This window comes from Larus michahellis, chromosome 4 (genome assembly GCF_964199755.1).
Source record: "Larus michahellis chromosome 4, bLarMic1.1, whole genome shotgun sequence".
In the NCBI taxonomy this organism is placed as follows: domain Eukaryota; kingdom Metazoa; phylum Chordata; class Aves; order Charadriiformes; family Laridae; genus Larus; species Larus michahellis.
In genome coordinates, this window is record NC_133899.1 from 40,284,382 (window position 1) to 40,310,389 (window position 26,008).

Here is a 26,008-nt window from a genome sequence, read left to right on the forward strand (position 1 = left end):
GGCTCACAATTTCAGCCCTGTTCTGCAAAGTCCTGAATGTTGTCAAGGGAAGATCTTGCGGCCAGTAAGGCATCGTGGACATTGTACTGGCCTGGGTTGCTCTGATTTCATAGAATCATAGAATCATAGAATGGTTTGGGTTGGAAGGGACCTTAAAGACCATCTAGTTCCACCCCCCTGCCATGGGCAGGAACATCTTCCACCAGACCAGGTTGTTCAAAGCCCCGTCCCGCCTGGTCTTGAACACCTCCAGGGATGGGGCAGCCACAGCTTCTCTGGGCAACCTGGGCCAGTGTCTCACCACCCTCACAGTGAAGAATTTCACAAGAGATCACCAGCTCCTGTGGCGATGCTTCATACCATGCCATGGGCTTAATCACTGTGCCTTGGCTTCCTCCTCCAAAACCAGAAGGAACGCCTCTCACCTCAGGGGAAGCCACATGGGTTGAAATACCTTCCCATGAAAAGTGAGGTGTTGCGAATGGTAATTATTGTAAATAGAAAAGCCGTTCTTTCTGGTGTGGAGGGGATCTGCAGTCCTTTTTCTTTCTGTTTACCCTTCTGTCCCCACCCTGCTTCCTCTTTTAAAAATCAGTGTAAGACACGGGGACACAGCGAGACACAACGGGGTTAGAGAAGACGGTAGCTCCTGGGTGAAGAGACAAACGATGAACTGCTGCATGGCACCGTGAAAACACACATATCCCCCTATTCTCTGCTCTCAGACTTCTGACTGAGAAGACTTCTGACTGGTTTCTGGAAAGATGCTATATTTTTACTGAAAAAAAGATACAGTTTCTCAGAGGATGTTAGTTAGGTTTCACTGAAAGACACCTTAACTCTCAAATAATTTACCAGAGCTCTTGGGCTGGTGGTGAACTGTTTGGGTTTGCCTCTTGCCCAACAACAATTCACTAAACCTGTTCCTACCTCAATTCCCGTTCTAACAAGGACTAGAAAAGCCAGCAAGTCCCTAAAAGGAAGCAAAGAATGGCGCACGGTCATTTTACACATTAAAAAGTTTAACAAAATGTTCTGCAAGCCACAGGAAATTATTTTAGAAAAAGCTGCCCTTGTGAGTAGGTGGTCTCTGCTACACAAACGCACCCCAAAAATGCATGTGACTGCAGACCTAGGGAGGACCAATCTGTTGACAGATGAATGCCGGGGGGGGGGGGGGCTATTTTTGCCCATATTAACAGATATATATCTTACTGATGCACAGTGTACTCCATGGGTTCTCTGCACCACTGAGCACTCTGTTGTCACATTGTTTGTCATAATGTGATCCCAGTAGTATTTTTTTTCATGGCAGATATTAGGCTTAAAAGAGGAAGAGGGTCCATGGACCTTCTGCTTGCTTTGTTTGTTACTGTTACGTGCACGAGCAGTTCCCTTCTATTTTTTTTTTACTAGAAAAATACACCTAAAAATCAGGAAACATCAAGACATTAATAAAAAAAAGAAGTCTGATTTTATTCATGGTGCAGCAGCTTGCAGACAAGCCACCAAGTCACCTGTTACCTACAGGTGTTATTTTTGTGATCGAAGATAATCTAGCCAGGCCAAACTTTCTTTTGAAAAGAGCCTGTCAGTCCTGATAGCTGTTTACAGCTATTTATAGTTGACTTTTTACTACAGCCCTGAGAACAGGCCTCTCCACTCACCATCACAGAGCTCCTCCAAGCTGACAGCAAATGGCAGGTCAGTGCCTAAGCAGCTTTTTTATTACCCCCTTCTCTCAGAAAATTATTCCCTGTTTACCTTGTCTTTTGACGGCAACCTGAGAAATCACATGAACCACCCAAATGTGTATTTAACACTCAGAAGTAAGATCCATAGCAGGAACTAAAAGAAAAGCTTTTCTTTCTGAGACTATTTCTTAAGCCATGGAAAGCTCTTTCTTAAGCGTGGGAGCTTTTCGTTAAGCTTCAGGAAAGCAGAAGCGAGCAGATTTTCCCTCCCACCAGCCATTTGACTAGAAATGCCCAATTCTTGGTTGCATTTGGGCTCTTCTTTGCTCCTTTGGTAAGACAGAAATCTTTATATGGGGCCAGGGATTAATTTATACCCATTCTATTGGGTCTGTACACATCTAGATGGCATCTTTTCATGGATGGGGGTGAGACAGAGCGCGGTCCCTTGCGTGTGGGTAGGAGTCTTGGCCCAGCAGTGTTGAACTCGGCTGGCTGCAGAAGCAGCCCCAAAATAGCGAATAATACTGGCTGGGTAAGCTGCAGCACACTGTATCTTACCATAGATAGACCATTCCTGCTGCGTGACCTAACCAAGTCCCTAGCACGACTGCCTTGTAAACATATCCTGAATCTGCTTTCCCCTCTTAAATGGAAATAACTACTTTAAGAGTCATCTAAGTTTCTACAGGGAAGGTCAAAAGTTTACATCCAACTCAGAACAAGGCTGCAGCAGGAATGGGGTGAGGAGGTTGCAGAGGTATTGCTGCAGTGTGCTCGGCACAAACACACAGATTGGAGGAGACTGCAAACACACAGGTTTAATTACACAGAGGGACTCATCAGCTGCTGATCAAACCTTGCGCTAATGAAAACGACCTTACAGGTCTTTCCCATCTCTGTGCCCACTACATTTGGTATTTCTGAACTGAGCAAACCAACAAGGTCTGTTCTTTATCACTGTATTTTATTTTTAAATTTTGGCTAAGGAACAGAAATTGTTTCAGGACTACTCCCCATGACAGATTCCCTGTAGGTGACTAAGTGCAGTCTCCCGCAGGCAACAGTCCGCTAGCAAGCTTGCTAAGTCACTGCCAGGTGTTTGTGGATGCTTAAAGCTGCTTTTAATAAGAGATGGTTGATGCAGGACTTTTTTCTCCTCCCCGCCCTGCTACCCCCAGTCCTGTGCCTTGGTCCTTTGTGGGTGCAGCCCTAAGGACCTTCCTCAGACAAAGCTTCCAGCTTCAGGGACAGCTGTGGTTATGGCGTGTCTGGCTAGAAACTGTGTGATCTGGCCTCATCACAGATGCTAGCATCTGAAATACCTCCTGGTCTGGCAGGTTAGAGGAAACCAGAGGAAACAGTGGAGGCTGTGCTGTGACTGGGTACAGGGGAAAGACAGTCCAGTGGGGAGTGCAAAGCGACCCCCCACCATGGCAGCAATGAATCTAACTCACCTACTGACGCAGTAGAAGGCAACCAGTTTGAAGACATCCTCAAATACAAGGACGGATCCTTCCAGGTATAGGACTGATGAAAAATAAACAAACAAACAAACAAACTAGTCAGCAACTGTTTTCTTTAAGCTGTATGGTAAAGAAAAGCTGGTGGGTTTGTCTCACACATATCTTGTGTTCTGTGATTGTCCAGTATTTGCATGGACTAATATGAAGAAGCATAAAGAAATGTCTTCAGACGGCCAAATGCAATGAGAATTCTTCAGGGAAACACGAGAAGAAATGTCTCAGCCTGGCCTTCTGAATGGTTAGCTCAAGATATCAGAATGTTGTGACAGTAATAGAAACAATGGGAAGAAAACAACCCCAGGTGAGAGCCAAAGGGTTCATTACAAGCCCATCTGTCTCTAAGGATGTGCAGATCCACAATACATATGGGGCTGACCGTGTGACTCTCCATGCTGGAATCTGGTTTGGTCTGGATGGACAAAGTGCTTTGAAGTAAAAAAAATAGAAATTACTACTTCATTAGTATGTGTGTGGGCTCTGACCTGGGTCACGCAGGTGGTGTGAGCACAGCCTATTTGTATCTCCCCTGTCTTCTCCTTCCCGTTGTGTTACACAGCAACGACACTTTCCTTTAAGTGGCAAAATACAATCTACACCACATTGCAGAGTTCTTCAAGATGACCTCCTTTGTAACAGCATGCTATGGCATGGTGTAGCCCAAACCTCACATGTTATTAGAGAGTTTTTGGCTGCTAAGCTAGAAAAAATTCACCAGCCAGTGGAGAAAATTTCACATTGACTGTTAAACCAAGGCAGAGAGAAAGAGGTGGAGCCACAGGAGAGAAGTGTCCATCTTTGCTTCTGCTTTATAGTCTCACAAATTGTCTGTGCCCATATGTACACAACACACAAACACAGAGACTGAGAGATTCAAGGAAATCTGCAGCAGTTTCTCAAAAATGCCCACTTACTGGTGCTGGAGAGCTGGAGCCCCAGAGCTGCACCGTTCCTGCCACAGGAGCATACCAGGAGTCCTTGGGGAGCAGCAGCAGCTCAAAACCTCATAGCAGCACCCGCAGCTACTCTGCATCTTTCTTCACTCTGTTTTCCAGGCCACAGTTCACAGCCATGAGAATCACAGAATCATCTAGGTTGGAAGGGACCTTTAAGATCATCGCATCCAACCATCAACTAACACCAACAAAACCACCACTGAACCATGTCCCTAAGCACCATGTCTACCCATCTTTCAGCTATCGTGATTCAGCTGCCTTGGTCTGCCATGACTCACAGCCCTGTGAAACCTCTCCACCTCCTTGCCCTGCCTGCTCGGTTCTTAGTTCTCCTGCCAAGGAGGGCCTCCAGCACCTGCAGGAGGGAGACATCCGCCTGGTTCTCCTCTCCCCCGGCTCCAGGTTCTGGCTCTTGTTCTCCAGCCATCAGAGGATCCCTCTGGAAGGAAATGCTCAAGCTTGTCTCTCGTTTGGCGTCACAGTTCGTTTCCCAAACAAGGCATTTCCTACTTTTACTTCTCCCTTTGTCCTTGCCCAGGCCCTGCAGCTTGCTATTTTGGGCTGAATACACCAATGTAGGCATTTTTTGAAGAGGTAGAGGCCATGTAATTCTCAGAAGTCACTGCTAACGTCAATTTGTGTTAGATCAGCACAGACAGATCAACCTCAGTGTGTGCACTGATACCAGACTGCAACGTGGAATTCAAAACATACTTTAAGCAAAACAATCCCTTTCCCTTACTTTTCTCCCACAACTGGAAAAATAAGCGTTCGGCAAGTTTTTTCTTTTTCCTTATTAAGAATGATGTTTCAGTCAGGGACATTCATTAAACATCTACCACAAACAATTTCTAGAGTTTGAAATCTATCTGCTTCACAGCTCTGACACAGGAAACAAAAACAAAGACAAAACCCAGTGCTGTTCCAGAGAATGAACCAAACCCCAAGAGCCTGAACTCACTCGAATCTCCAGCACTTTAATAAAGTCCTTTGTGTGGAAGATGGTTTTAAGGACTTTTTTTCTGTTAAGAACCACATGTTCACTTTGGCACCCCAAGTTGCAGGTGAACGTAAGAGAGCTTGCGGCACCTGTACATGTTTACAGACATGAGCAGATCGCCTGGATTGGGACTAATGATTGTTTCTGTGCCAGGAAGCTCTGACATTTGGGGCCTTGAATTTTAGACAAAAGAATATTAGTCCAAGCCCCTCAGCATCAGGAGTATCCACCTAGAAGTGCCTTGTCACTGTACAGTACTCCTCCTCTCCTTCCATGCGTAGTTAAATAGCATGAAACACCACAAATACTAGGAATTATATAGCTAAAGCAGTCTAGGTACAAAAGCTGCTGGAGCTTAAGGACAGGAATTTTCAGCAGGTGGGATATAGAAACTGGCCTGTCCCTAGTCTGCTCTGAGAGGTCACAGAAGGTAACAAAATCAAGTGTATTTGTCAGAAGGCTGGAATTCATCAGAGACCCACAGCTCTGCTGGGAGATTTTTGGGTGGCCTGCAAATAAGTAAGAATAGAAAACCGCTGCTTTAGATGGATGGTTACCCAAGGTACTAGCACCATCAGGACCAACACTCTGCCCAAAATTTATTCTGAACCGCGACAGTGTCAACGAGCCCACGCAGGGCTACTGTGGCCACTGGGACCTGCTCCCAGCACAGCATCCATGGGGAAAGCCTTGCAGTCTTCTGTGGGGAAGGTCTTCTTTGGGAGAAACTAACACTTTTTCCTTAACCTGTTTTTATCCACACACCTGCTGACTGCCAGCAGGCATCACCGATAAGCAGTGCCTCCCGACTGCTTTGCCGTGGCAGATGATGAGTACGGTATAGGAACATCTCTTGTGGGAATGGCTGTCATTCGCTTGTGGAGACCATTAAGCTGCATGTTTCTGATTCTTGGAAAGATGCAGAAAACAGCGAGTTTGTACAGCTAAAAGGGCTCTGCTGACTTTTGGGGACAACGTACCTCTCCCCCAGTGCCATCGCTGCCCGCAAGGCACTCTGGTCTGAGAAGACGGTCAGGAAGAGGTGCTTTTCTCTGTCTGTGGATGTGCTGTGGGCAGCTAGGGACGTTTCACTGACAGGAGCACTGCTGCTCAGGGAGGGATCATGATGTTGCCATTTATAGGAACTCATGACTTTTGCAAAAGCTCCAAGGAGACACTTTTCGGCCAGACCGCTGTAATCCTGCTGAAAACCACAGAGACAGAATTCACCTTTCTTGGGCTCATAAAACTATACCCACAGCACCTGCAGAGCAAGGAAGTCTCTACATTTCACCAGAACAGTGGCAGGATGTCAAGAGTATGACCAAAAGCAACATCAAAAGTAGGCTGGGTTCTGTGAGCCAAATGTATTGGCACAGCATATTGAGTTTTACCTGATATTTAGAAGCCCACAGAAAAAAGTCACCTTCAGGAAATCAAAGGGGAAATGTGTAGATCAATGGGCAATTTTAAGCGTCTGAAAGATATCAGAATTAATTGAAAAATCTTTTATGGGTGATGGCAGCATTAGCAACGCAAATTGTTGTTCACTGTTGACCATACTGCGGTTTGTGTCTTTTGTGCAACTCAATAAATGAACAGGACATGGCCAGGTTATGAACTGCTATAAATATTTATGATTGCCTGATCCTTCCCTTTACTACCCCAACATGCTCTGTAGAGTGTCATCTTCAGGCACTGACTGGAATCTATCTTCATGTTTCCCTTAGTCTTTAGATCTCCCCATCATTTCTCTATCCAGATACTGATGTTTTTGAGTCACGTTGTCCCTGGGCATTCTGCCTTCCTTTCCTCTTTGATTTTTCCCTGCAGAATTGTATTTGCTAGTCCTGTTATTCTGGTCACATGGACAAACCACCCCAATTTCCATCTTCTTACTGCTTACAGATGCTCACGGGACCCAATTACTTCAGCTTCTTCTTCTCTAATGGCACTGTTAGTCCTATTCACTGTTTTTGATATCTGTATAATCCTTCAGAGGTATCTGAATTCAAAGGTATGAATCCCTTATTCTGCAGCAGTTGTGTTGACAGAGGACTACTGAGAACACAACCATCCTCAGAAGTCCTGCTTGGATGTGCCTGAGATGCTCTTATCTTTCCAGATTCTGGCAAACTGTGAGATTTGTCATCATGGGAGTGATTCCACATTTCTATTTTTATTTTAAGATTTAAGATTATAACTCCACAGTCTCCTAACCAGACCTCTCATTGATCTTCCCCTTCTTTGATATGTCTCTGTCTTGATACCAGAGTTGCCATGACCTTGCTTGCGCTGACCTTTGCAGTAGACAACACCGCCCAGCTTTGCTGCTGTTTTGCTACCCTCAGCCCTTTCCTCATCTCGCTATGAAGACGGGATCACTCCAAGGCAGAGGTTACTAACTTCCAGACACCGACATTCCTAGCTGTTGGATGGCCCAGGTTATCAGTTTTCTGCCCCTGGGGAATGAGCCCTGGGTATCATAATAGATGTCTGCAGTGACTACTGTAACCCCTGTTGCGCTTGTCATACCTGCCATGCTTTAGAGAGATGCGTGAGAGAGTGATGCAATTCCTTCAGGTTATTGCTCCAGTTCCCTGAGCACGTGCAAAACTCCTTCTGGCCCCTACTCGTGCACTAGGCTGGTGGTGGCATTAAGACAAAGAGTTTTAGCTGGATAGAGGGAAATTTAGATTCCTCGGTAGAAGTCCTTAGGGTGTTTACAGTGTCTTTCTGCAACAGCTCTGTTTGAAAGTTCCTAGTATCTGTCCCTGACATTATTGTATTATTTTTTGATGACTTTCTGGACAGTCTGTACGACCTTCAAGTGCTATGTTGTAAAACACTTGTCGTTTACTTGCTTTCTCTTCTCAAGGCCTTTTTATTTCTTCTGTAATCTGCTGCCTCTGCCTCTTCCATCTGCTGCCTAAGCTTCCTTTTTGGTTGCACAGTTCTAGACTGTCTTGGGCAACCCAGGTCTGTTTTGTCTTTCTTGTGTTTCCTAGTGATTCTTTCATGAAACTGTCAGTTGTTTCTATTTTTTCCCCTCATCAAGGAAGGGCAGACACTTCCCTGGTTTGGACTTCTGCCAGACTCTTCTGTTGTGCATCCAACTCATGCTCTCTCACAGGATTTCAATTTTATGGCTTCCTACAGAGTTTAATCTTTCTGGCCATGATGAAAAAAAAAATCACTGCTGGTGGCAGTTCCTGGGAAATGGAAACTAATGAATTATGAAAGCGATAAAGTGTTAATGAGCTTGGGTCTAGAGCATAAGAGAAATCTATTTTTAAGCTATGTTTTTCACAAAATATAATTATATTGTGCAGAACTAAATTAATGCCATTAAAGAAGATGCAAAACACAGGCTTTGCACTCTTCCCAGGCTGGGGTTGAGCAGAGGGGACACTCGGTAGAGTTGACTGTTTCCCTGTGCACTGTATGAGTATTCTAGTGCTTAGAAAAAGGACCTGTCCTTAGATCTAACAGCCACAGGGGTCTTGACCGCTCCGCAGTACTTTGGCTCATCCACATTCACCCAAGCAGATGGGCAGCACGTTGGTGTCCACTTAGATTTTATGCCTTTAATTCAGCACAAAATCCTGCTGCTGCCTGGTCTCCTTGCCTCTGCTGCAGAATGCTCGAGCAGAAACGTGTCGCAGTCACTTCGCTGCTCTGTTTCCTCCTTATTGTGATTAGCGTTTCAGCAGGGGTTGAGAGGGTGGCTCTCACGGAAACTTCAAGCACAGCTAAACCAGCTAAAAGTGCCGCAGCTTCTCAGTGCTTTCCTTACAGGTATCCATGTGAACAGTCCTGGCAGGCCCGTGGGCACTGCCAGCCACTTCAGGGGTCAAGACCAGAGCACAGGCTGGCGAATGGCTGCTTGGTTTCAAAGCACTTGCCTTCTTTGTCAGATCCTCCCCCAGCATCTCCTTTTCAGTGCTCGAATGAAAACCTTAAAGTCTGTGGAAATTCCATACCTGGCTTGCGCTTTCTTCAGCCAGAGGCTGGGGAGATCCAGAACATCTTCCCAAGACCAGATAGCAACATGAAATTTAGCTAGATTTTCAGATGTAGCCACACAGAGTGTGTTTTCTTGCTCTCACACAGCAGGGATGAGAGGGAAAATGTGGTCCTTCTGAAGTGTCGAGGACTGAGAGGGCTCCCAAAGACACCAAGGGGAGCAGGGTGTCACGTTCGATTGCTGTGGTCCCTGCTGTAACCAGTTGAGCACTATGGGATCATCGCTGGAGAAGTCACATTTTCACAGGTAATTAAATTCAGCATCCACCCAAACATCACCATGGCAGTACAAGATTTATGCTGCCCAGCGCGGTGATTCAAACCATCAGGGCTCAGGGCTATGGCTGACAAGACAAACTGAATATAGATACTTGGAAGTTGCTCTCAGAAGGCAAATTTCTTTGGTAAAACTTTGTGAAGTAAACAAAGCTTTCAGATATATAAAGGGTCTCCCCTGTGCCTCATGTAAAGGGAAACGATGCTATGATTTGAAATTCTGGGGATTTAGTTCTTAGCAACAATTTTCAGGTCATATAGATAATCTTGAGAATCAATCTCTATGTGAAAAATACGTTATCGTACAGATGTATTTCATTAAGAACCATTTTTTTCCATTTACTTTGGATAAAAGGTTATTTCTCCGGCTCTGACATACATCATGAAATACCACAGAGTTGAGGTTAATCATATAGAAAAAGGAAGTTTTCTGAGCATTTAAAGGGAAGCCATACACTACCCAGAACCACATTCTGCATGAGAGACTTCCAGGAAGAAAGACCATACTTTCCAAAGGTGAGTGATGAAAGGGACTAACCCACTCTGACTAACCCACTCTGAAATGGCAGAGGTCAACATGGTGGACAATAAAAGGAAAAAATGATATTTCTGCTTCAAGAGCTGCAATCCCGTCTATTAGCCAACCTGGCAGAAGAAGGTCTTCTGATTCCCACTCTTCCGAGTGGGACACATTGCAGTCTCACTGACTTTGAAGGTCCTACTCAAAGGTAAAAGTATGAGGTCCTTACCACCCTCATTTTACTTTGAGCAATATCTTATTTACCTCATTTACAAGTCTAAATTCTTGTTTATTAAGCTCTTTAAGATCCTCAGATAGCAAACACTGTCCAAGGGCAAAAATTATAATTTGTTAGAGTTTAGCCACTGAGACAAGGGCACTGGTATTATGGGTACTGATTTAGAGTAGCTGTTTTAAAACCAGTAAGCTTTTTGGGTTATGTTCAAGGTACTAAGCAGAGTAGGGTAAGGCAATATTATCCTAGAAGAGCACACATCGTCTCTAGCGCTGATTACACACAGATTTTGCATTATGCCTCTTGGGAGTGAAAAATAAAGCAAAAAAAGCCAAAGCAAGGATTAACAAAGCTAAGAAGACCCTGAGGGCTTCTTTCCAACAGGCTTTCCCTACAATCCTGTCCATTTAAGGCCTAAAGTAAAAATGAAAACGTTTGCATGGAGAGGGGGGAGGCAACTCTTCAGGAGGAGAGTTTAAAAAAAAAAAAAAAAAGAAAAAACCAAACCGCTATAAGCAACCAGAATGTTTCCAAAACAACCTGTAAACCACACAGAAACCTGGCACTGTTACATCTTGAAAAAGCAGCTGCACAAGTACCTTAGGTTTTAAAAGTGTTTTATATTTTAAAATAAGCAGGGTGTCAAAGCAATGTGGAACTCAGCTCAAACGAGCGGGACTTGGTGAGACTTTCTGCTTTCCTTGTGCACGCCTGCATTTAGAAGAGAAATGATGAACTTGCACAACAGGTTATAAAATGTGTCCTCATACCATGTTTTACAATATCCCCCAGGCCCTTGGTTGCTGTTCTTGCCAAACCAAGACGCTGGGCTCCTACTTCAGAGTAGCCTCCTGAGTGGGAACTCCTTGACACTAACTCAATTTTCAGTGTTAATAGCAATGGGGATAATGTAGGACTCATCCTTGCCAGGCGGACTAACCTTGGGAAGACGTCTAGGTTAGACATCCTTAGGGAACTAGAAATCATTCAGTCTCTCTCTCCAATCAAACCACAGACGGTAGGCCAGACAATGATAATGTCTCCTGTGTCCTTCCAACAGCCCACGCAGAGATGGCCTTTGGCCTTGCATTGCCTGTGGAGGCAGATGAGGTCCAGCAGAAAGCAGCAGCACAACGGCACTCCTTGAGCTGGAGTCCAGGGCTGGGGCAGAGCTGCCCAGTTCTCTCACGCCGTGGGACAGACTTGCTCAACAGTAGGTTTTTCATGGCAAGAAGCTGCGTAGGTGACGGTAGGCTTTTCTCGCTAATGAGAAACATTGAACAGGGGAAATTAGCCCCTGCTGAGCCCTGGGTGATGCAGGCAGATTGTTATCTGCGTCTGAGCAAGGCTAATCTGAAGATAACTGGGGTAGCTCTACAGCTTCAGAGCTGTTGCACAGACACACCATCGGCAGCAACAGGAACCGCTTTAAGAGATAACACTTGTCTGTCTACTCTCCTTAACGGCAAGGTGTCTACCGCACCAAACAGGAGTCACTTACCATGGGAAAATAGGATAGTAGCCTGCATGCCCAGAGGCCTCCTTATATGCAATTAAACTGCTTAAAATCTGAAGCTTAAGGTTAACTACATATTGAGCTTCTCCAGCCTCCCCTGCTAAAAACACAAAAACTTCTATTCATCGACTGGCTAATCCTTGAAAAAAGTAGTCTTGGACAAGTTCTGCTGCTGAAACGTATGATTTGCTTAATTGAGATGGAATTAAGGAAATCAGCCATTTTTGGCAAGAGAAGGGAAGAGGGATCTTCTCTCTCAAGGGCTTCGATAACTCTGTTGTTATTTTTTCCAGCACATTTCTTTTTTTCAGGCTATTCAGGCCCCGAGCTGACAACAGTTTCTTACTTTGCCACAGTCACACACTCCATCACGCAACAATAAAGGAAAACATTCCTCTGAAGTAAACTAGAAAAATTGGCTTCCCTCACAGTGCGGCAGCAGAGTTGCCTGACAGCGTATACAGAAAGCATACAAAAAAAAATTGAATAGTGTTGGTACCTCAGTACTGAACAAAGTCAAGTGCTCGGCGTGCAAAGGACCTCTCTGCAGCCCTGGCTTGTTCAGGGCTGGTGGGGCACAGCTGTCCAAGCCCGTTCATCAACCCGCGCCTCAGCTCTTTGTAAAATGGGCACAACAACACTGACTTCCTTGGCAAAATTAAGTAGAGCTCCCTGAGCCATATATTCTTAGGTCCGTTCCTCTCTGCAGGTGCATGCAGCTGCCATGCCCTGCCTTGTGTGCCACAGCCCCACACAGCAAGGAGGGAAAGGGGCAGCTCTTCAGCATGGTGCCAGCCATGCTCTGCCTCAAGGAGGCTGGCTGCAATTAGGGCAGTTTGGCTGATGTTCTGCACCGACCTCCCACCCATCCCGATGATCCTCGACCCCTGCCTACAGCCTCCTCTCCTTGCACCGCAGGACAGCTCTGCTGGGGTCCTGCCACTATGGGCAGTCCGCTTTCGGCTTTGCTCAGAGCATCTCGGAGGCTCACGCAGTCATCCAGCGCTACAGGATGTGACCGTCCTCAGCTGCCTTCTGCAACTCTCCACCCTGTTCCCAGACCTCTGTCATCAGCCTGCCACCCACCCTTCCCAAAGCCACCAGCCACCCCTCCACCCCATATCACATTGTTCTCCTTTCCAGCCTTTATTTCACATAACCCAGTGCACAGTAGCACCCCTAAGGAGGCATTACCCCACCACATTGCCCTGCTTTCTTTCACGTCCCCACATCCGTGCTGCTCACCCCTTTCCAGCCATTACCTGCATGAGGTGGAGGAAGGCGGGGGCCAGAGGGGCATGAGAGCATGGACACATGTGGCCAGCAGATGAGGGATGGTGAGAGCGCTTATCATGATAGCAGTCTCAGCACAAAGTTACAGCCTGAACTCACCTAAAACCTGGCTCCTGCCTCTCTAAGGGACAGTGCCCACACCCTTTCCCATCTACTTTACTTGTGCTCGTGAGGCTGCTGTACCCTGACTACTAGCTACTGGCACCACTGATGTTTTTGCCTTCTGTATATATATTCAGTAAAATCCTATTCTATAGTATTCCTGAAGTTGAAGATGCTTGATGACCTTTCTGGCTGGTAGATAAGTCTCCAGGGCATTTCATGAGGTGGTTGTCATGGCAGTCCCCTCTTTGCTTTATCGCTGAATAGCAGCATGGGCTACCAAAAAAAATATAAATAACTTGATCTTTTCACTCTGTAATGTCAGAGTTAGCCTCTCACCTATTCGGAGGAAATCAGAGCTATAAATAGCTCTGCTACCCTGCGTTTCATGCCTTAGTTTACAGTATGAAGAATTCTTCTTTCCGGTGTTGAAAGCTGCAGGGTTTCCACTCAAGGAGGCCAACCATTTCGGTTAAAGTGACCATTTAAAAAGAATTATGGTATCATTACAGTGATAACACAAGTAGCTGAATGTGCTTATTGATGGGCCCTTCTGCCTGCCCTCTGACAAGCCAGAGGTTGTCTCCAGAGGTTTGACTTGGGAAGGACAGTATGCACATTTACTCCTTGGGTCGGCCTACTCCAACTGAAAAGTCCCTTTAGCACCTGTGCAAAACCAGTCCAGGAGCCTTGCAGTGCTATTAACTCCTCATGCTGGAGTCTATCTCAGCCTGCAGCAAGCTTAGCTCTGCAGTATGCCAAAGGGCATGTAATTGCATCTATAGGGCATTACTGGGCCTTTTCAAGCACGCTGAGATACCTCATATGGGTTAATTCAACTGCACTAAGTGCACAAATGTGCACTAAGCAGACCGAGCACATTCTCTCCTTTTCCCTCTACACAAGGTATCTACCAAAGAAAGGAAATTTTGGGGGAGATGACAGGTGAGAGACTAATCCAGGAAATATTTATGGTTTATTTATCCTTTTTCACCACCAACCCTCTGTAAATCTTAGCAGTATTTATCCCAGAACCTGGGTCTTAAGAGAATGGGAACTGCTTTTGCTGCTCTTATGAGACATCCCTTCTGAGAACTGCCGTCTGCCCTGAGCTTGCCCACAGACTGATTCAGTCTCGCCGGCTGGTTGCCTCTCGTGGGATCACTCAGGCTGGCAGGGACCCAAGGAGGCCTCTACCCCAAGCCCCTGCTCGAAGAAGGGGCAGCCATGAGGTCAAACCAAGTTGCTCAAGGCTTCATCCAGCCCCATCTTGAAAACCCCCTGTGAAAATCTGCAAGTGCTACCCAAAACAATGGCTTCATCTTAGAAGTCAGTATCGTGAATACCAGCACACACTTCAGTTCATTTACTTCAGCTACGAAGTGAAAGATCCCATATTTCTGACCTTGGTCAGTATCACAGATTTCCACCTTTTCCACCTCCATTCCAGTTTAGAAGGGACCCAAAGTAAACGCAATTAACATGAATTTTAAAAATGGGAGGTTGTCTTCCTATAGTTTGTTTTTCTATATCTTGTGTTTTCTGAGTCTTTTAGAAATTTTAAGGTTACATCTTTCAGTTTTTCTCTGCAGTTGTGAGGCTTATTTCTCTTTCTGGGGGAAAAAAAAATAAAAGTGTCTATCTTCAGTCTACTTCCTGATTCCAGCAGGCAGGGTGTTTGCAAAAAGACTTGCAAAACCAAGGAAGCTATTGCAAGAGCTGCCAACACTTCCACAAAAATATTCATATCACAACTGGCCACTCTCATTAAAGGAGCTAAATTTCCAGTAGGCTGGGAGGACTCAGCTATCCTCCCATTTTTTCCCATGACCTCATTCGTGCGGTACTTCAATGCAATTCATGTGGGAAAACACCGCCTGACCGTGCTGAGCCATGTTAGCAACAAGGACTTCGGTCTCTGAATTTGTTAATCCAGCCTCAACAACGTGTATAAAAAGAAATGTTAACAAAGTAAAACAGGGAAGTCTGCCAGAATGGACTGTATCTGGCCCTAGTGGCCAGAGTGCCAGCAGGCAAGTCCATTATCAGCATCTGAAGTTGTTTGAGTCAACAAGGAATATCTACTGAGTTGTTCCTGGTCAATCTGCCTCCTCTTCCCTGCCTTGTGCTCACTTGGGGAGTGCCCTCAAGTAGCGCTCGGACCTGCTGACCCATCACCTGACCTCTGCCATCAGGCCAGGTGTGCTCGCAGACCTCACCTCAGGCTGTCTGGGCTGTAAAGACCAGGGCTTTCAGCAGCTTTGTTTAGCACTAAGCCTGCAAAGATGAACAAAGTCCATCCCCCTGTTACTCAAAAGCCCCTCTGTAAACATGCTGCTGCCTGATTACTGTTGTTTAATTATTTTCTGTTACTGCTACAGGACGGTCAGAATGACTGCACATGCCCTTTTTATCCTATGCAAATGGCATTAGTCTATAATAAATAACTTTTCCACCATATGAGCTTGGGAAGGAGGAATGGAAGTGTGGAAATGGCTGAAGTAACTTGGTAATGATGAACAAAATTGGATTTGAGAGTTAAGCTTGCTTTCACAGCGTTAGATTGCACCTCTTTGGGATTATTAAGGCAAGAAAGTAGATAATGAAACCTTAGCCCTTAAATAATCTCTTCCCTTTTCTGATTTATTTCACCCTTCCTAAAATCCAGTGTGCAAAGGGACACCTTTTCTTGTCTAAATTACTGGTTTGACTCCTCAGCAAGGCCTGTGTTCCTGCTGCCTCTAGACCTGGTGTAACTTTTCTTTCTGTCCTGACGGACACAGCTCAGTGGGTGGTGGATGTACAAAGCGGTCAGGTCCTCAAGAATTTTCACGGCAAACAGATTTCCTTTGGTAAAAGCAGTTAGAGAATTAAACAGGCAGGTACACTGCTGCCATGTGTTTTACTTGAGTTGTGGTCTTCTCCTGAATCCCTACTGTCTGTCTCAAACATTTTGTACCAGGCTCCAGCCTGCACTTCCTGAGCTTGGTCTAACTTTAAGAGAAGCCAAATAAGGTGACCAGGGCAGGACACTAGATTTCTTTATCAACATCCTTTTTGCTACGAGACCTGCAACCTTGCAGCAATACTCAGTGATTTCTCTTAAACTGCTCTTGAGGGCAGTAATTGCCTGTATCTTTTCTGTCAAGATATATTGTGGGTCCCTACCACAAGCCCATATGAGATAACCTGAAGTACAGCTGCTGTCCATAAACCAGAAATTGAGTATAATCTACCGTGTCCAATGGCACTATGTCTCATCTTTCAAAGGTGGTATTTAATCGTGATCTGGACATTTTTGTATTACTTGGAGATAATTTATTTTGTCTTTCCTATTTGATTGTGTTAAGGTTATTTCAAGACCTCCTTTATGCTCCAGCTCATTCAGTGTTTGTCTCTAGAGAAGCCAGGACAGAGCAGGCAAAGTTTTAATTTAAATCTCAGAGTTTTCATGTAATAAATGACATAACCACACTACAGACAAGGCTTCACTACAAACCCCTCCTTCAGCTGTGCACTCAGTGATTTTGGGGGCTCAACTCAGCCTTGGCCCAGTGCATTGGAAGAGATGCTTCTGAACAGCTAGCTATGCCTGGTGGCAGATTGTCCCACGCAGGTATGGTCTAAACACAGGGACAGCAACTCCAGAACATGGGCTCATGTGAACAGCCTCAGGAAATTAAACTACCAAGTGAGCAAAGCCAGTCACAGCGATGCGGGAGGCATGACTACAAGCGCAGGCATCTGTGGCAGGATCCGTGGCCTTAGGAGATGAGCCTGAGGAGTTCAGCACTGACTTGGCAAATCAATTCCGAATTCTGAAAACATGAATAATATGTTCTTCTTTATTCTGTGCAATTGCAGATACTTCTCCTGTTTAACGTCATTTTGCATATTTGGAAAGGAATCACATCCTCTTTTTTTGGCACGGAAGAGTTTGGAAAACAATTACTACACATTGCACAACAAAGCATACGTGCAAGACTCCTGAGAAGTATATGGTCAACTCAAGTGTTTCAAGAAATCAAATTAATTTCAGCTATAATTCACAAGATTTCCCAGAAAAAAAAAAGAAGCATTACACTCAGTATATGGTACTACAGCGTTCTTCTATTAAAAGACTTTACCCCTGTGGCAGGTGTCTTCATAACTACTTGTGAAAGTAAAAGCTACTGTCACTACCTGCACCAAGTGGTCTACCATACTCAGATGTTTCTTTCAAGCTCTCAGTATATGTTACTTCAAACACGCACATTTACTTTAAATAACTGATTCTTTTCTTTTTAATACTGCTGCAATGTCACTGCTGTCAGTGGAATGACTTCTGACTGTGTACACCTAAAGGGGAAGGAGAATACACCTGAGGTTTCAACCAGTTTGCTGAGAAGAGCCAAGGGTAGGAGTCATCTGAGCAAATGCCGCTCAGTTCTTGAGGTATGCGAGGTTAGGGCTCCATTTTAGGATGAAGCAGAAGTCAGGGACAACTCTAAGAACCAAAAGCGCACAAAGTAGCTGAGATTTCAGCAGCACTTGAGAGAGGAGCTTTGGAGAGGTATCTCCCAACACTGCATGTCTAAACGGAAGAAATCTTGTAACAAGCCTTCTCTCTGAAAGATTTCCACTGTTCTGAGTAAGAAGTAAGGGATCCTTCAGGCCGAGAAGGAAAATCACAGAGATCCAAGGCTCTGAAAGTTGCTTGGTTTCTCAACTTTCTGATGAACAATGCAGTATCTGCTGTTGGGTTTCTACCATACCTGCTGCTGTGACCAGGCTTTAGCCCTCCTGTCTCTGGAGAAATTATGACCAAAGATGAAGAACGAGAAGAAAATTTTTTAAATCCAATCTCTTCATTCTCCTGTTTTATGATTCTAAGGGCTACTTCAGTGACTAGGTGAAAAATCCCCAGGAAAAAATGGAAAGAAGTTTCATTTCTTGACCCCCTTACCTAGTGAGTTCTTTGGGGATTTCCATTTTAAAAAAAAAATCACAGTTAAATTCAGTCTTCCCCTCAGAAAACTATACTTCCCTAAATATTTCATCAAACATCAACAAAGCAGATCTGGTATGGGGAAAAGAAAGAGAAAAGAAATGATCCACCATTATTTGGCAGTGCAATGCTAAGAAGTTTTTTGTACTTCATTGATTGAGCCATCTATATATGGATCTCAGGGGCTGGGCAGCAACCTCCATACTGCCATTATGGTACTGGGGAAAACCTCTTCATATATTATTTGAAAAGTAGGACGGGATTAGAACGGCTTTATACAAACAACTGAGCAGTAAAACTTGCTGCTTAAAGCTGCATACGGTAAAAGTAAGAGATGGATATCACTGTAGAGATGGCACAGAGCCATCATGTCACCTCTAAGGATAGCGCATCCTTCTTTGTGTCACTTGTGAAGCTGAGATTGCACTGAGTCCTCATGAGAAGGACAAGAAGCAGCTGGCAAGGTGCTCCAAAATAGTACGCTGGGATGGGTTGCAACTTGAATTTTAACTGGAAGGGAGGATCTCCATAAAATCTGAACTATGTACATCAAGGCAAATTCAGTTTTCAGTTTACATCTGAATGCATCAAGTCTGTGGAGTCTAATGAGCTGAACCAAGGTAACAGGGAGAACTTGTTCCCACTTCTTCAAACGCTTTAGGAAGAGTCAGAAAGCGACAAACAGCTCTCTGTGGGGCAGATTGCACAGATCATTGTTTATCTGTCAACTTAGAAAAGAAATATTAGGAGCAGGCCAGCAAAACCAAAGCTGCCTGGACCCAGTAGAGCTGGAAAGGGGGATTCTTGAATGGCAGGGGAATTACAGCTGCTCCTTTTGAAGGGCACTGTAAGGGCACCAGCTCAGCTCCACCTTCATGCAGACTCAAAGAGCAGGAAGCTGTCAGGAGGATTCACCTCCCTGCTTGCGATGTTCCACGGGGAGGAGGCATCCTTTTAGCAAGCACAGAACTAAAGAGGGACTTTCTGAAGTTAAAGACTAGATGCCTGGAAAAATCCTGCCAGTCTACAGTGTTCCTCAGGCCACGCAGCTGGCATCCTCTACACACTCTCAGGAAATTTAACACCAAACTTTGGGCAGACTTGCATTCCACAGCGAGACAACATCTCTGGTCTGCAGTTACTCACCATGGGCGCTCAGAGGTTTGACACTGATGCTTACAGAATACCAGGGAAGACTGAAGGGCACTTCATTAAGCTAAGGCAATCCAGACGTACCAGGGTACTTAGAAGGAAGCTCGGATTCCAGTTTTAATTCTTTTAAAGCATTCATACAACATATAATTTTATTTCCCAAAAAAGTTTAGAAAGCAGGTGGAGCAACACAGAGACAATAAATCAAAGCTAATATATTAAGTTACTTCGAGACACAGATTTACCACCTCCCCTTGTGCCAGGTATATTCCTTTGGCTTTCCTAACAGGAATAAATTTGATTTCATCTAAACTCAACAGGCAGGCTATTTACCCTAAATGAGAAGAAGGAAAAGCATGACCATTCCCGTGCCCAGTGTGTTCCTGTCAAAACGGTGTGGGATGGAGAACTGAGGGGCTTTCTACAGCTCAACGCTGACAGAACTCAAGGTGCCTATCCACCATAGGAATACACCAGCCTCACGGCGGCTGGGATCTCTGCACATGTGATGGCAGTTCTCCTGCTTTTTGAAAGAGAGATAATTTTTAATTACCCTCTTCCACTTACTTTGCGACTTGTATGAAAATGATGGAAACTGTTTTAATTCTTATTCCTACCAGAAAGCTGAACGCACACTTTGCATTAAGTTAGTGATAAATTAGAAACAGCAAGCAAGTTTGAAAAACTTGGCACAAAAGTCTTTCTAGCTGGGCTATTTCACAGTGAAATTTTTGTACTACATTTTACTTTGCCTGTCCTCAAAGAAATCAGATTTTATGGCACAGGACACAAGTCAAGAAGTAACATTTCTATAAATGACATTTTTAGGATGGCAGGATTCAATTTAACTTTTATCCAAAGGAAAACTTGAATCATCAAAAACCAATGTCCCACCATGCAAAACCTAAGCCCTAGGTCAACTTCAAATAACTCAATAAAGAAAAAAGTTTCCCCATCCTGCAGCTAACCCCTTGCCCTTGTCTTCTTAATCTGGGCGCCTGAAGTTGTGGCAAAAGGCTTGCTTTCCCTGCCTCCGTGCAGGAGCACTGAAGATGTGGGGCATCTCTGCAATTGTGTGCTCCGAGGAGCACACAGATGAGAGATAAAGATCTCCTGGAGGTACATGGCAGCCACACAAGCAGTCTGTGGGCTGCACTTGAGATTAGAGCAGACTGAGAGATTCACTTGTCCCTCTGGTGGGGGGAGAAATAAGTCACTGGCCCCCACAGCATTCTCTTGGAGAAGCTGGCGAATCATGGCATAGACAAGGGTACTCTTCACTGGGTAAAAGACTGGCTGGATGGCCATGACCAGAGAGTTGTGATTAATGGGGTGAAATCCTCTTGGCGGCCGGTCACCAGTGGTGTCCCTCAGGGCTCAGTTTTGGGGCCAGTTTTGTTTAATATCTTTATCAATGATCTGGATGAGGGGACTGAGTGCACCCTCAGTAAGTCTGCAGATGACACCAAACTAGGTGGGAGTGTTGATCTGCTTGAGGGTAGGAAGGCCCTACAGAGGGACCTGGACAGGCTGGATCAATGGGCCAAGGCCAATTGTATGAAGTTTAATAAGGCCAAGTGCCGGGTCCTGCATTTCGGTCACAACAACCCCAAGCAACGCTACAGGCTTGGGGAAGAGTGGCTGGAAAGCTGCCCAGCTGAAAAGGACCTGGGGGTGATGGTGGACGGCCAGCTTAACATGAGCCAGCAGTGTGCCCAGGTGGCCAAGGTGACCAACAGCATTCTGGCTTCTATCAGGAATGGCGTGGCCAGCAGGAGTAGGGAAGTGATCGTGCCTCTGTCCTCGGCACTGGTGAGGCCTCACCTCGAGTACTGTGTTCAGTTCTGGGCCCCTCTGTACAAGAGGGACATTAAAGTGCTGGAGCGTGTCCAGAGGAGAGCTACCAGGCTGGTGAGGGGTCTGGAGACCAGGTCATATGAGGAGAGGCTGAGGGAGCTGGGCATGTTTAGCTTGGAGAAGAGGAGGCTGAGGGGAGGCCTCATTGCCCTCTACAACTGCCTGAAAGGAGGTTGGAGAGAGGTGGGTGTTGGCCTCTTCTCCCAGGTGAATAATGACAGGACCAGAGGAAATGGTCTGAAGCTGCAGTAGGGGAGGTTTAGATTAGACATTAGGAAGAATGACTTTACTGAAAGAGTGGTCAGGCACTGGAACAGCCTGCCCAGGGAGGTGGCTGAGTCACCATCCCTAGAGGTGTTTAAGAAATGTCTAGATGTGGCACTTCAGGGCATGCTCTAGTGGCAGAGACTGTAGGGGTTGGGTTTTTTTTTCTGTGTGTGTATGGTTGGACTCGATGATCTCAAAGGTCCTTTCCAACCATGAAGGTTCTATGATTCTATGACTTCCACCTGCTAAAAGGCAGCTCCTCTCGCTTGATCAAAGCACTGGCCTGCTCATCTGGAGGTGCTTTATTTTCCTGTTGCGAGTCTGTAAACGATAACACAAGGTGCTGAACCACAGGGGAGCTGAGGTAAAGCAGCTGCAGGAAATATTAACTGAACTACACCATAAAAGCAAGATCTGCTGCCGGTCACAAGAGGAACCTGCTCATTGCAAGTGAGATTACATAAATACTGGTGATCACAAGAGGATTCAGTACAATAATCAGAGCAAGACCAAAAAATGTAAAGAACTTACTTGATTTTTCTTCTTTAATATTGTACTCCAGCACACCAGGTGCCTCGTTCTGCATTGGCAGGCGGACTGCAAGGACCATGTTGTTCACATTAGCCTCTTTCCTAACCAAGAATATCTGAAAAAGGAGAAAGGAATCAGGAGCTTAGCTACTTTATGTGAGCTTCTGAACTTTATTTTAGGTCATTGGCGATTAAGTTTTTTATCAGTACAATTCACCTTTAAATGATCTTATTTTAGCTTTGTTCCACTTGGTTGAACTTTACATGACAAAAATAATGAATAAAGGGCCATTTTATCTGTCTGAAATTCAGAGCTGTGAAGGAACGAGCAAAATTTCTGTCCATCACTGATGTCCCACTTAAGCCTAAAAGGCAAACTATTTCCCTAACTGAAGAGTATAAAGCTGCGTTCACAATTTGTCAAGTGACGCTCCTCACATAAGTGCCCTAAACCACAGACAATTCACCCTAGAATGTCCCAGCCTGAGTCTAAAACACAAGAGTCACTTGTACATTGAGAGGGAAAGGATTCAAGTGCCCACGAGCGGAACATAACGCCAAAGGCTCTGATGGCCACAGTGTGTCACGGCAGAGTTTCTTCATGGGACCGGAAGATCATTCAGGCAGGCAGGGACCCCAGGAGGGCTTCTGTCCAACCCCCTGGGCAAAACCATGAGGCCAGAACAGGTTGCTCAGGGCTTCATCCATACAGGTCTGGAGAACGTCCAAGGACAGAGGCTGCACAACCTCTCCAGACAACCTGTCTCACCACTTGCTGTCCTCACAGGGAGAAAGTGTTTCCCCGTACCCAATCCGAACCCCTCTGGTTTCAATGTACACCTGTCACCTCTTGTTCTCCCACCATGCAGTGCTGAGCAGAGCCCAGCTCCATCTTCTCCATGACCTCCCTGTAGCAACCAGGTGGCTGCTGCACAGTCCCCGCAAAGTTGTCTCTCCTGGTTGAACAAACCCTGGTCCTACAGCCTCTCCTCAGTAGGTCTGTGCCCAGCTGGCTGCCCAATGTCCCTGTAGGGCCTTTTCTGCAGAGCTGCCCAGCCAGGTTCTGCCAGCCCAGATCCCTGCTGGAGGCTCTGCCTTCCCTGGGGCAACACTTTGCATTTGTCCTTGTTGAATTTTGGCAGGTTCCCGCCAGTCCTGTTCCCCCAGCTTGGCAGCACTGACTTCAAGTGTATTGACTGCTCCCAAAATCACAGTGGAGATGTGGTTGGAAGGAACTCTGGAGATCACCTAGTCCAACTGCAATGCTCAAAGATGGATCGACTACAGCAAGTCACTCAGGATTGTGTCTTGTCCGGGTTTTATTACCTCCAAGGATGTAGGCTCTACAGCCTCTTGGGCACCTTTTCCAATGTTCAATCATCCTGACAATAAAAAAGCTATTCTTAATGTTTAAACAGAATTTCCTGTGTTTCAGCCTATGCCCACTGCACCTCATCATTTCACTGAATACCACTGAGAATTGTCTGGCTCAGTCTTTTGTACTCCCTCCCATCAGGTATTCATACACACAGATAAGAGGTCCCTGAGTCTTTAATTGGAGCCAGTGGAACCACTGTAGCCATTGGTTCCCACCAATGGGACCAGTGATATTAAAAAAAAAAAAAAAAAAAAAAGAAAGAGGAAAGGGGAAAAAAGAAAGAGGAAAGAAAAAAGAAAATAGAAAAAAAAAGCTGTGAAGAAGAAAGAAAAAAAGAAAAGAGAAAAAATAATAAGAGAGAAAAGAGAAAAGAAAAAAAAAATCTCATTCTTTGTATTGTATGAGCTCCTAAGTGTATTTCTAATTAAAGCTCATTGTCAAGAATATTTTTAGGTTGTACCTTGAAGCTGCAGATACAAAGACAAAGCAATCTTCACCTTTAACTGTTCTTTGATAGCACGTTTTGGCAGGAGAGAGTCAAGGTATTTTTATAAAAACTGAATTAAAAATTTGGGCTAATTTTGGAGTCTGGATATTAATATTAGAAAGCATAAGTTGATAAAGTGATTAATCAACTATAATGCAGTGGAAATCTATCAAGAAAACATTAATTTCTTGGACAGAGAAATTTAAAAAAAAAGCTTATCTAGAAGCCAGGACCTTTCTCTGCATGAGTCTCTGTCATAAGGGCATCTTCTGTCATTTTGAAACACTGATGCTAAACACACAGCTTTGGGACAGCTTTGCAACCTCGCACAGTGCCATCGTCTTGGCCTCTGCCATTCATAAGAAATTGAGCCCCGCGGGTTCAGGTCCACCAGCAGTGCAGAGAAAATCCAAATAAACGCATGGCAAACAGGTGCATGCCCAAAACAGGCCTATTTCTAATGCAGGGCAGCCCCCACCTTCTACATGACCCCTTGGGAGGATTACAAGAATGCCACCAGAACGTGCAGGGATGAAACAAGGAAAGCCAAGGCCGCCTTGGAATTAGACCTGGCTAGGGACATCAAGCACAACAAAAAGAGCTTCTACAAGTATATTGGAAGCAAAAGGAAGACCAGAGAAGTTGTAGGCCCACTGCTGAATGAGGCAGGAGTCATGATGACGGAGGATGTGGAGAAGGCAGAGTTACTGAATGCCTTCTTTGCTTCGGTCTTTTCTGCTCGGCCCAGCCCTCAGGAGTCCCAGGCATTGAATAAAGTAACAGGGAAAGAAGACGACTTCCCTTGGGTTGAGGAGGAGCGAGTGAGGGACCAATTAGATCATCTAGATATTCACAAGTCCATGGGCCCTGATGGGATGCACCCAAGAGTGCTGAGGGAGCTGGCAGAAGTCATTGCTGGGCCGCTCTCCATCATCTTTGAAAAGTCCTGGAGAACAGGCGAGGTGCCTGGGGACTGGAGGAAAGCCAATGTCACTCCAGTCTTCAAGAAAGGCAAGAAGGAGGAGCCGGGGAACTACAGGCCGGTCAGCCTCACCTCCATCCCTGGAAAGATGATGGAACAGCTCGTTCTGGGTGTCATCTCAAGGCATGTGGAGGAAAGGAAAGCTATCAGAAGTACTCAGCATGGATTCACCAAGGGGAAATCATGTCTGACTAATCTGATAGCCTTCTACGATGGCATGACTAGATGGATAGATGAGGGGAGGGCGGTAGATGTGGTCTACCTTGACTTAAGCAAGGCGTTTGACACGGTCTCCCACAGCATCCTCATAGGGAAGCTTAGGAAGTGTGGGTTAGATGAATGGACAGTGGGGTGGATAGAAAACTGGTTGAAAGATAGAGCTCAGAGGGTTGTGATTAGGGGCACAGAGTCTAGTTGGAGACCAGTGACGAGTGGTGTTCCCCAGGGGTCAGTACTGGGTCCAGTCCTCTTCAACATATTCATCAATGACCTGGATGAGGGGATAGAGTGCGCCCTCAGCAAGTTTGCTGATGACACCAAGCTGGGTGGGGTGGCTGACACACCGGAAGGCTGTGCCGCCATACAGAGAGACCTGGACAGGTTGGAGAGTTGGACAGAGAGGAACCTTATGAAGTTCAACAAGGGCAAGTGTAGGGTGCTGCACCTGGGAAGGAACAACCCCATGCACCAGTACAGGTTGGGTGCTGACCTGCTGGAGAGCAGCTCAGCTGAAAGAGACCTGGGAGTCCTGGTGGACAACAGGATGACCATGAGTCAGCAATGTGCCCTTGTGGCCAAGAAGGCCAATGGCATCCTGGGGTGCATCAAGAAGAGTGTGGCCAGCAGGTCGAGGGAGGTCATCCTCCCCCTCTACTCTGCCTTGGTGAGGCCGCACCTGGAGTACTGTGTCCAGTTCTGGGCTCCCCGGTTCAAGAGGGACAGGGAACTGCTGGAAAGGGTGCAGCAGAGGGCTACAAAGATGATTGGGGGACTGGAACACCTCTCTTATGAGGAAAGGCTGAGGGATTTGGGTCTCTTCAGTCTGGAAAAAAGACGGCTGAGGGGTGACCTTATCAACGCTTATAAATACTTAAAGGGTGGGTGTCAGGAGGATGGGGCCAGGCTCTTTTCAGTGGTGCCCGGGGACAGGACAAGAGGCAATGGGCACAAACTTGAGCATAGGAAGTTCCACCTAAACATGAGGAGGAACTTCTTTACCCTGAGGGT

At 45.7% G+C, this 26,008-nt stretch overlaps 1 protein-coding gene and 1 long non-coding RNA gene across 3 annotated transcripts in view; one reads left to right on the forward strand and one right to left on the reverse strand.

Annotated features, from left to right (window-relative positions):
- RIN3 (Ras and Rab interactor 3) overlaps positions 1 to 26,008 on the reverse strand; it is a 71,124-nt gene that overhangs the window by 24,591 nt on the left and 20,525 nt on the right. For both annotated transcript variants that reach the window (XM_074584175.1, XM_074584176.1), the window contains exons 3-4: positions 21,936 to 22,050; positions 3,152 to 3,224 (exon numbers count right to left, since the gene is read on the reverse strand). In XM_074584175.1, coding sequence (XP_074440276.1) covers positions 3,152 to 3,224; positions 21,936 to 22,050 — 188 coding nt within the window. The remainder of the gene's footprint in view (positions 1 to 3,151; positions 3,225 to 21,935; positions 22,051 to 26,008) is intronic.
- Positions 1,635 to 23,346, forward strand: LOC141742283 (uncharacterized). The gene is made up of 4 exons (XR_012586655.1): positions 1,635 to 1,704; positions 9,290 to 9,446; positions 9,831 to 9,991; positions 23,077 to 23,346. It is a non-coding gene; the product is annotated as an uncharacterized LOC141742283 (long non-coding RNA).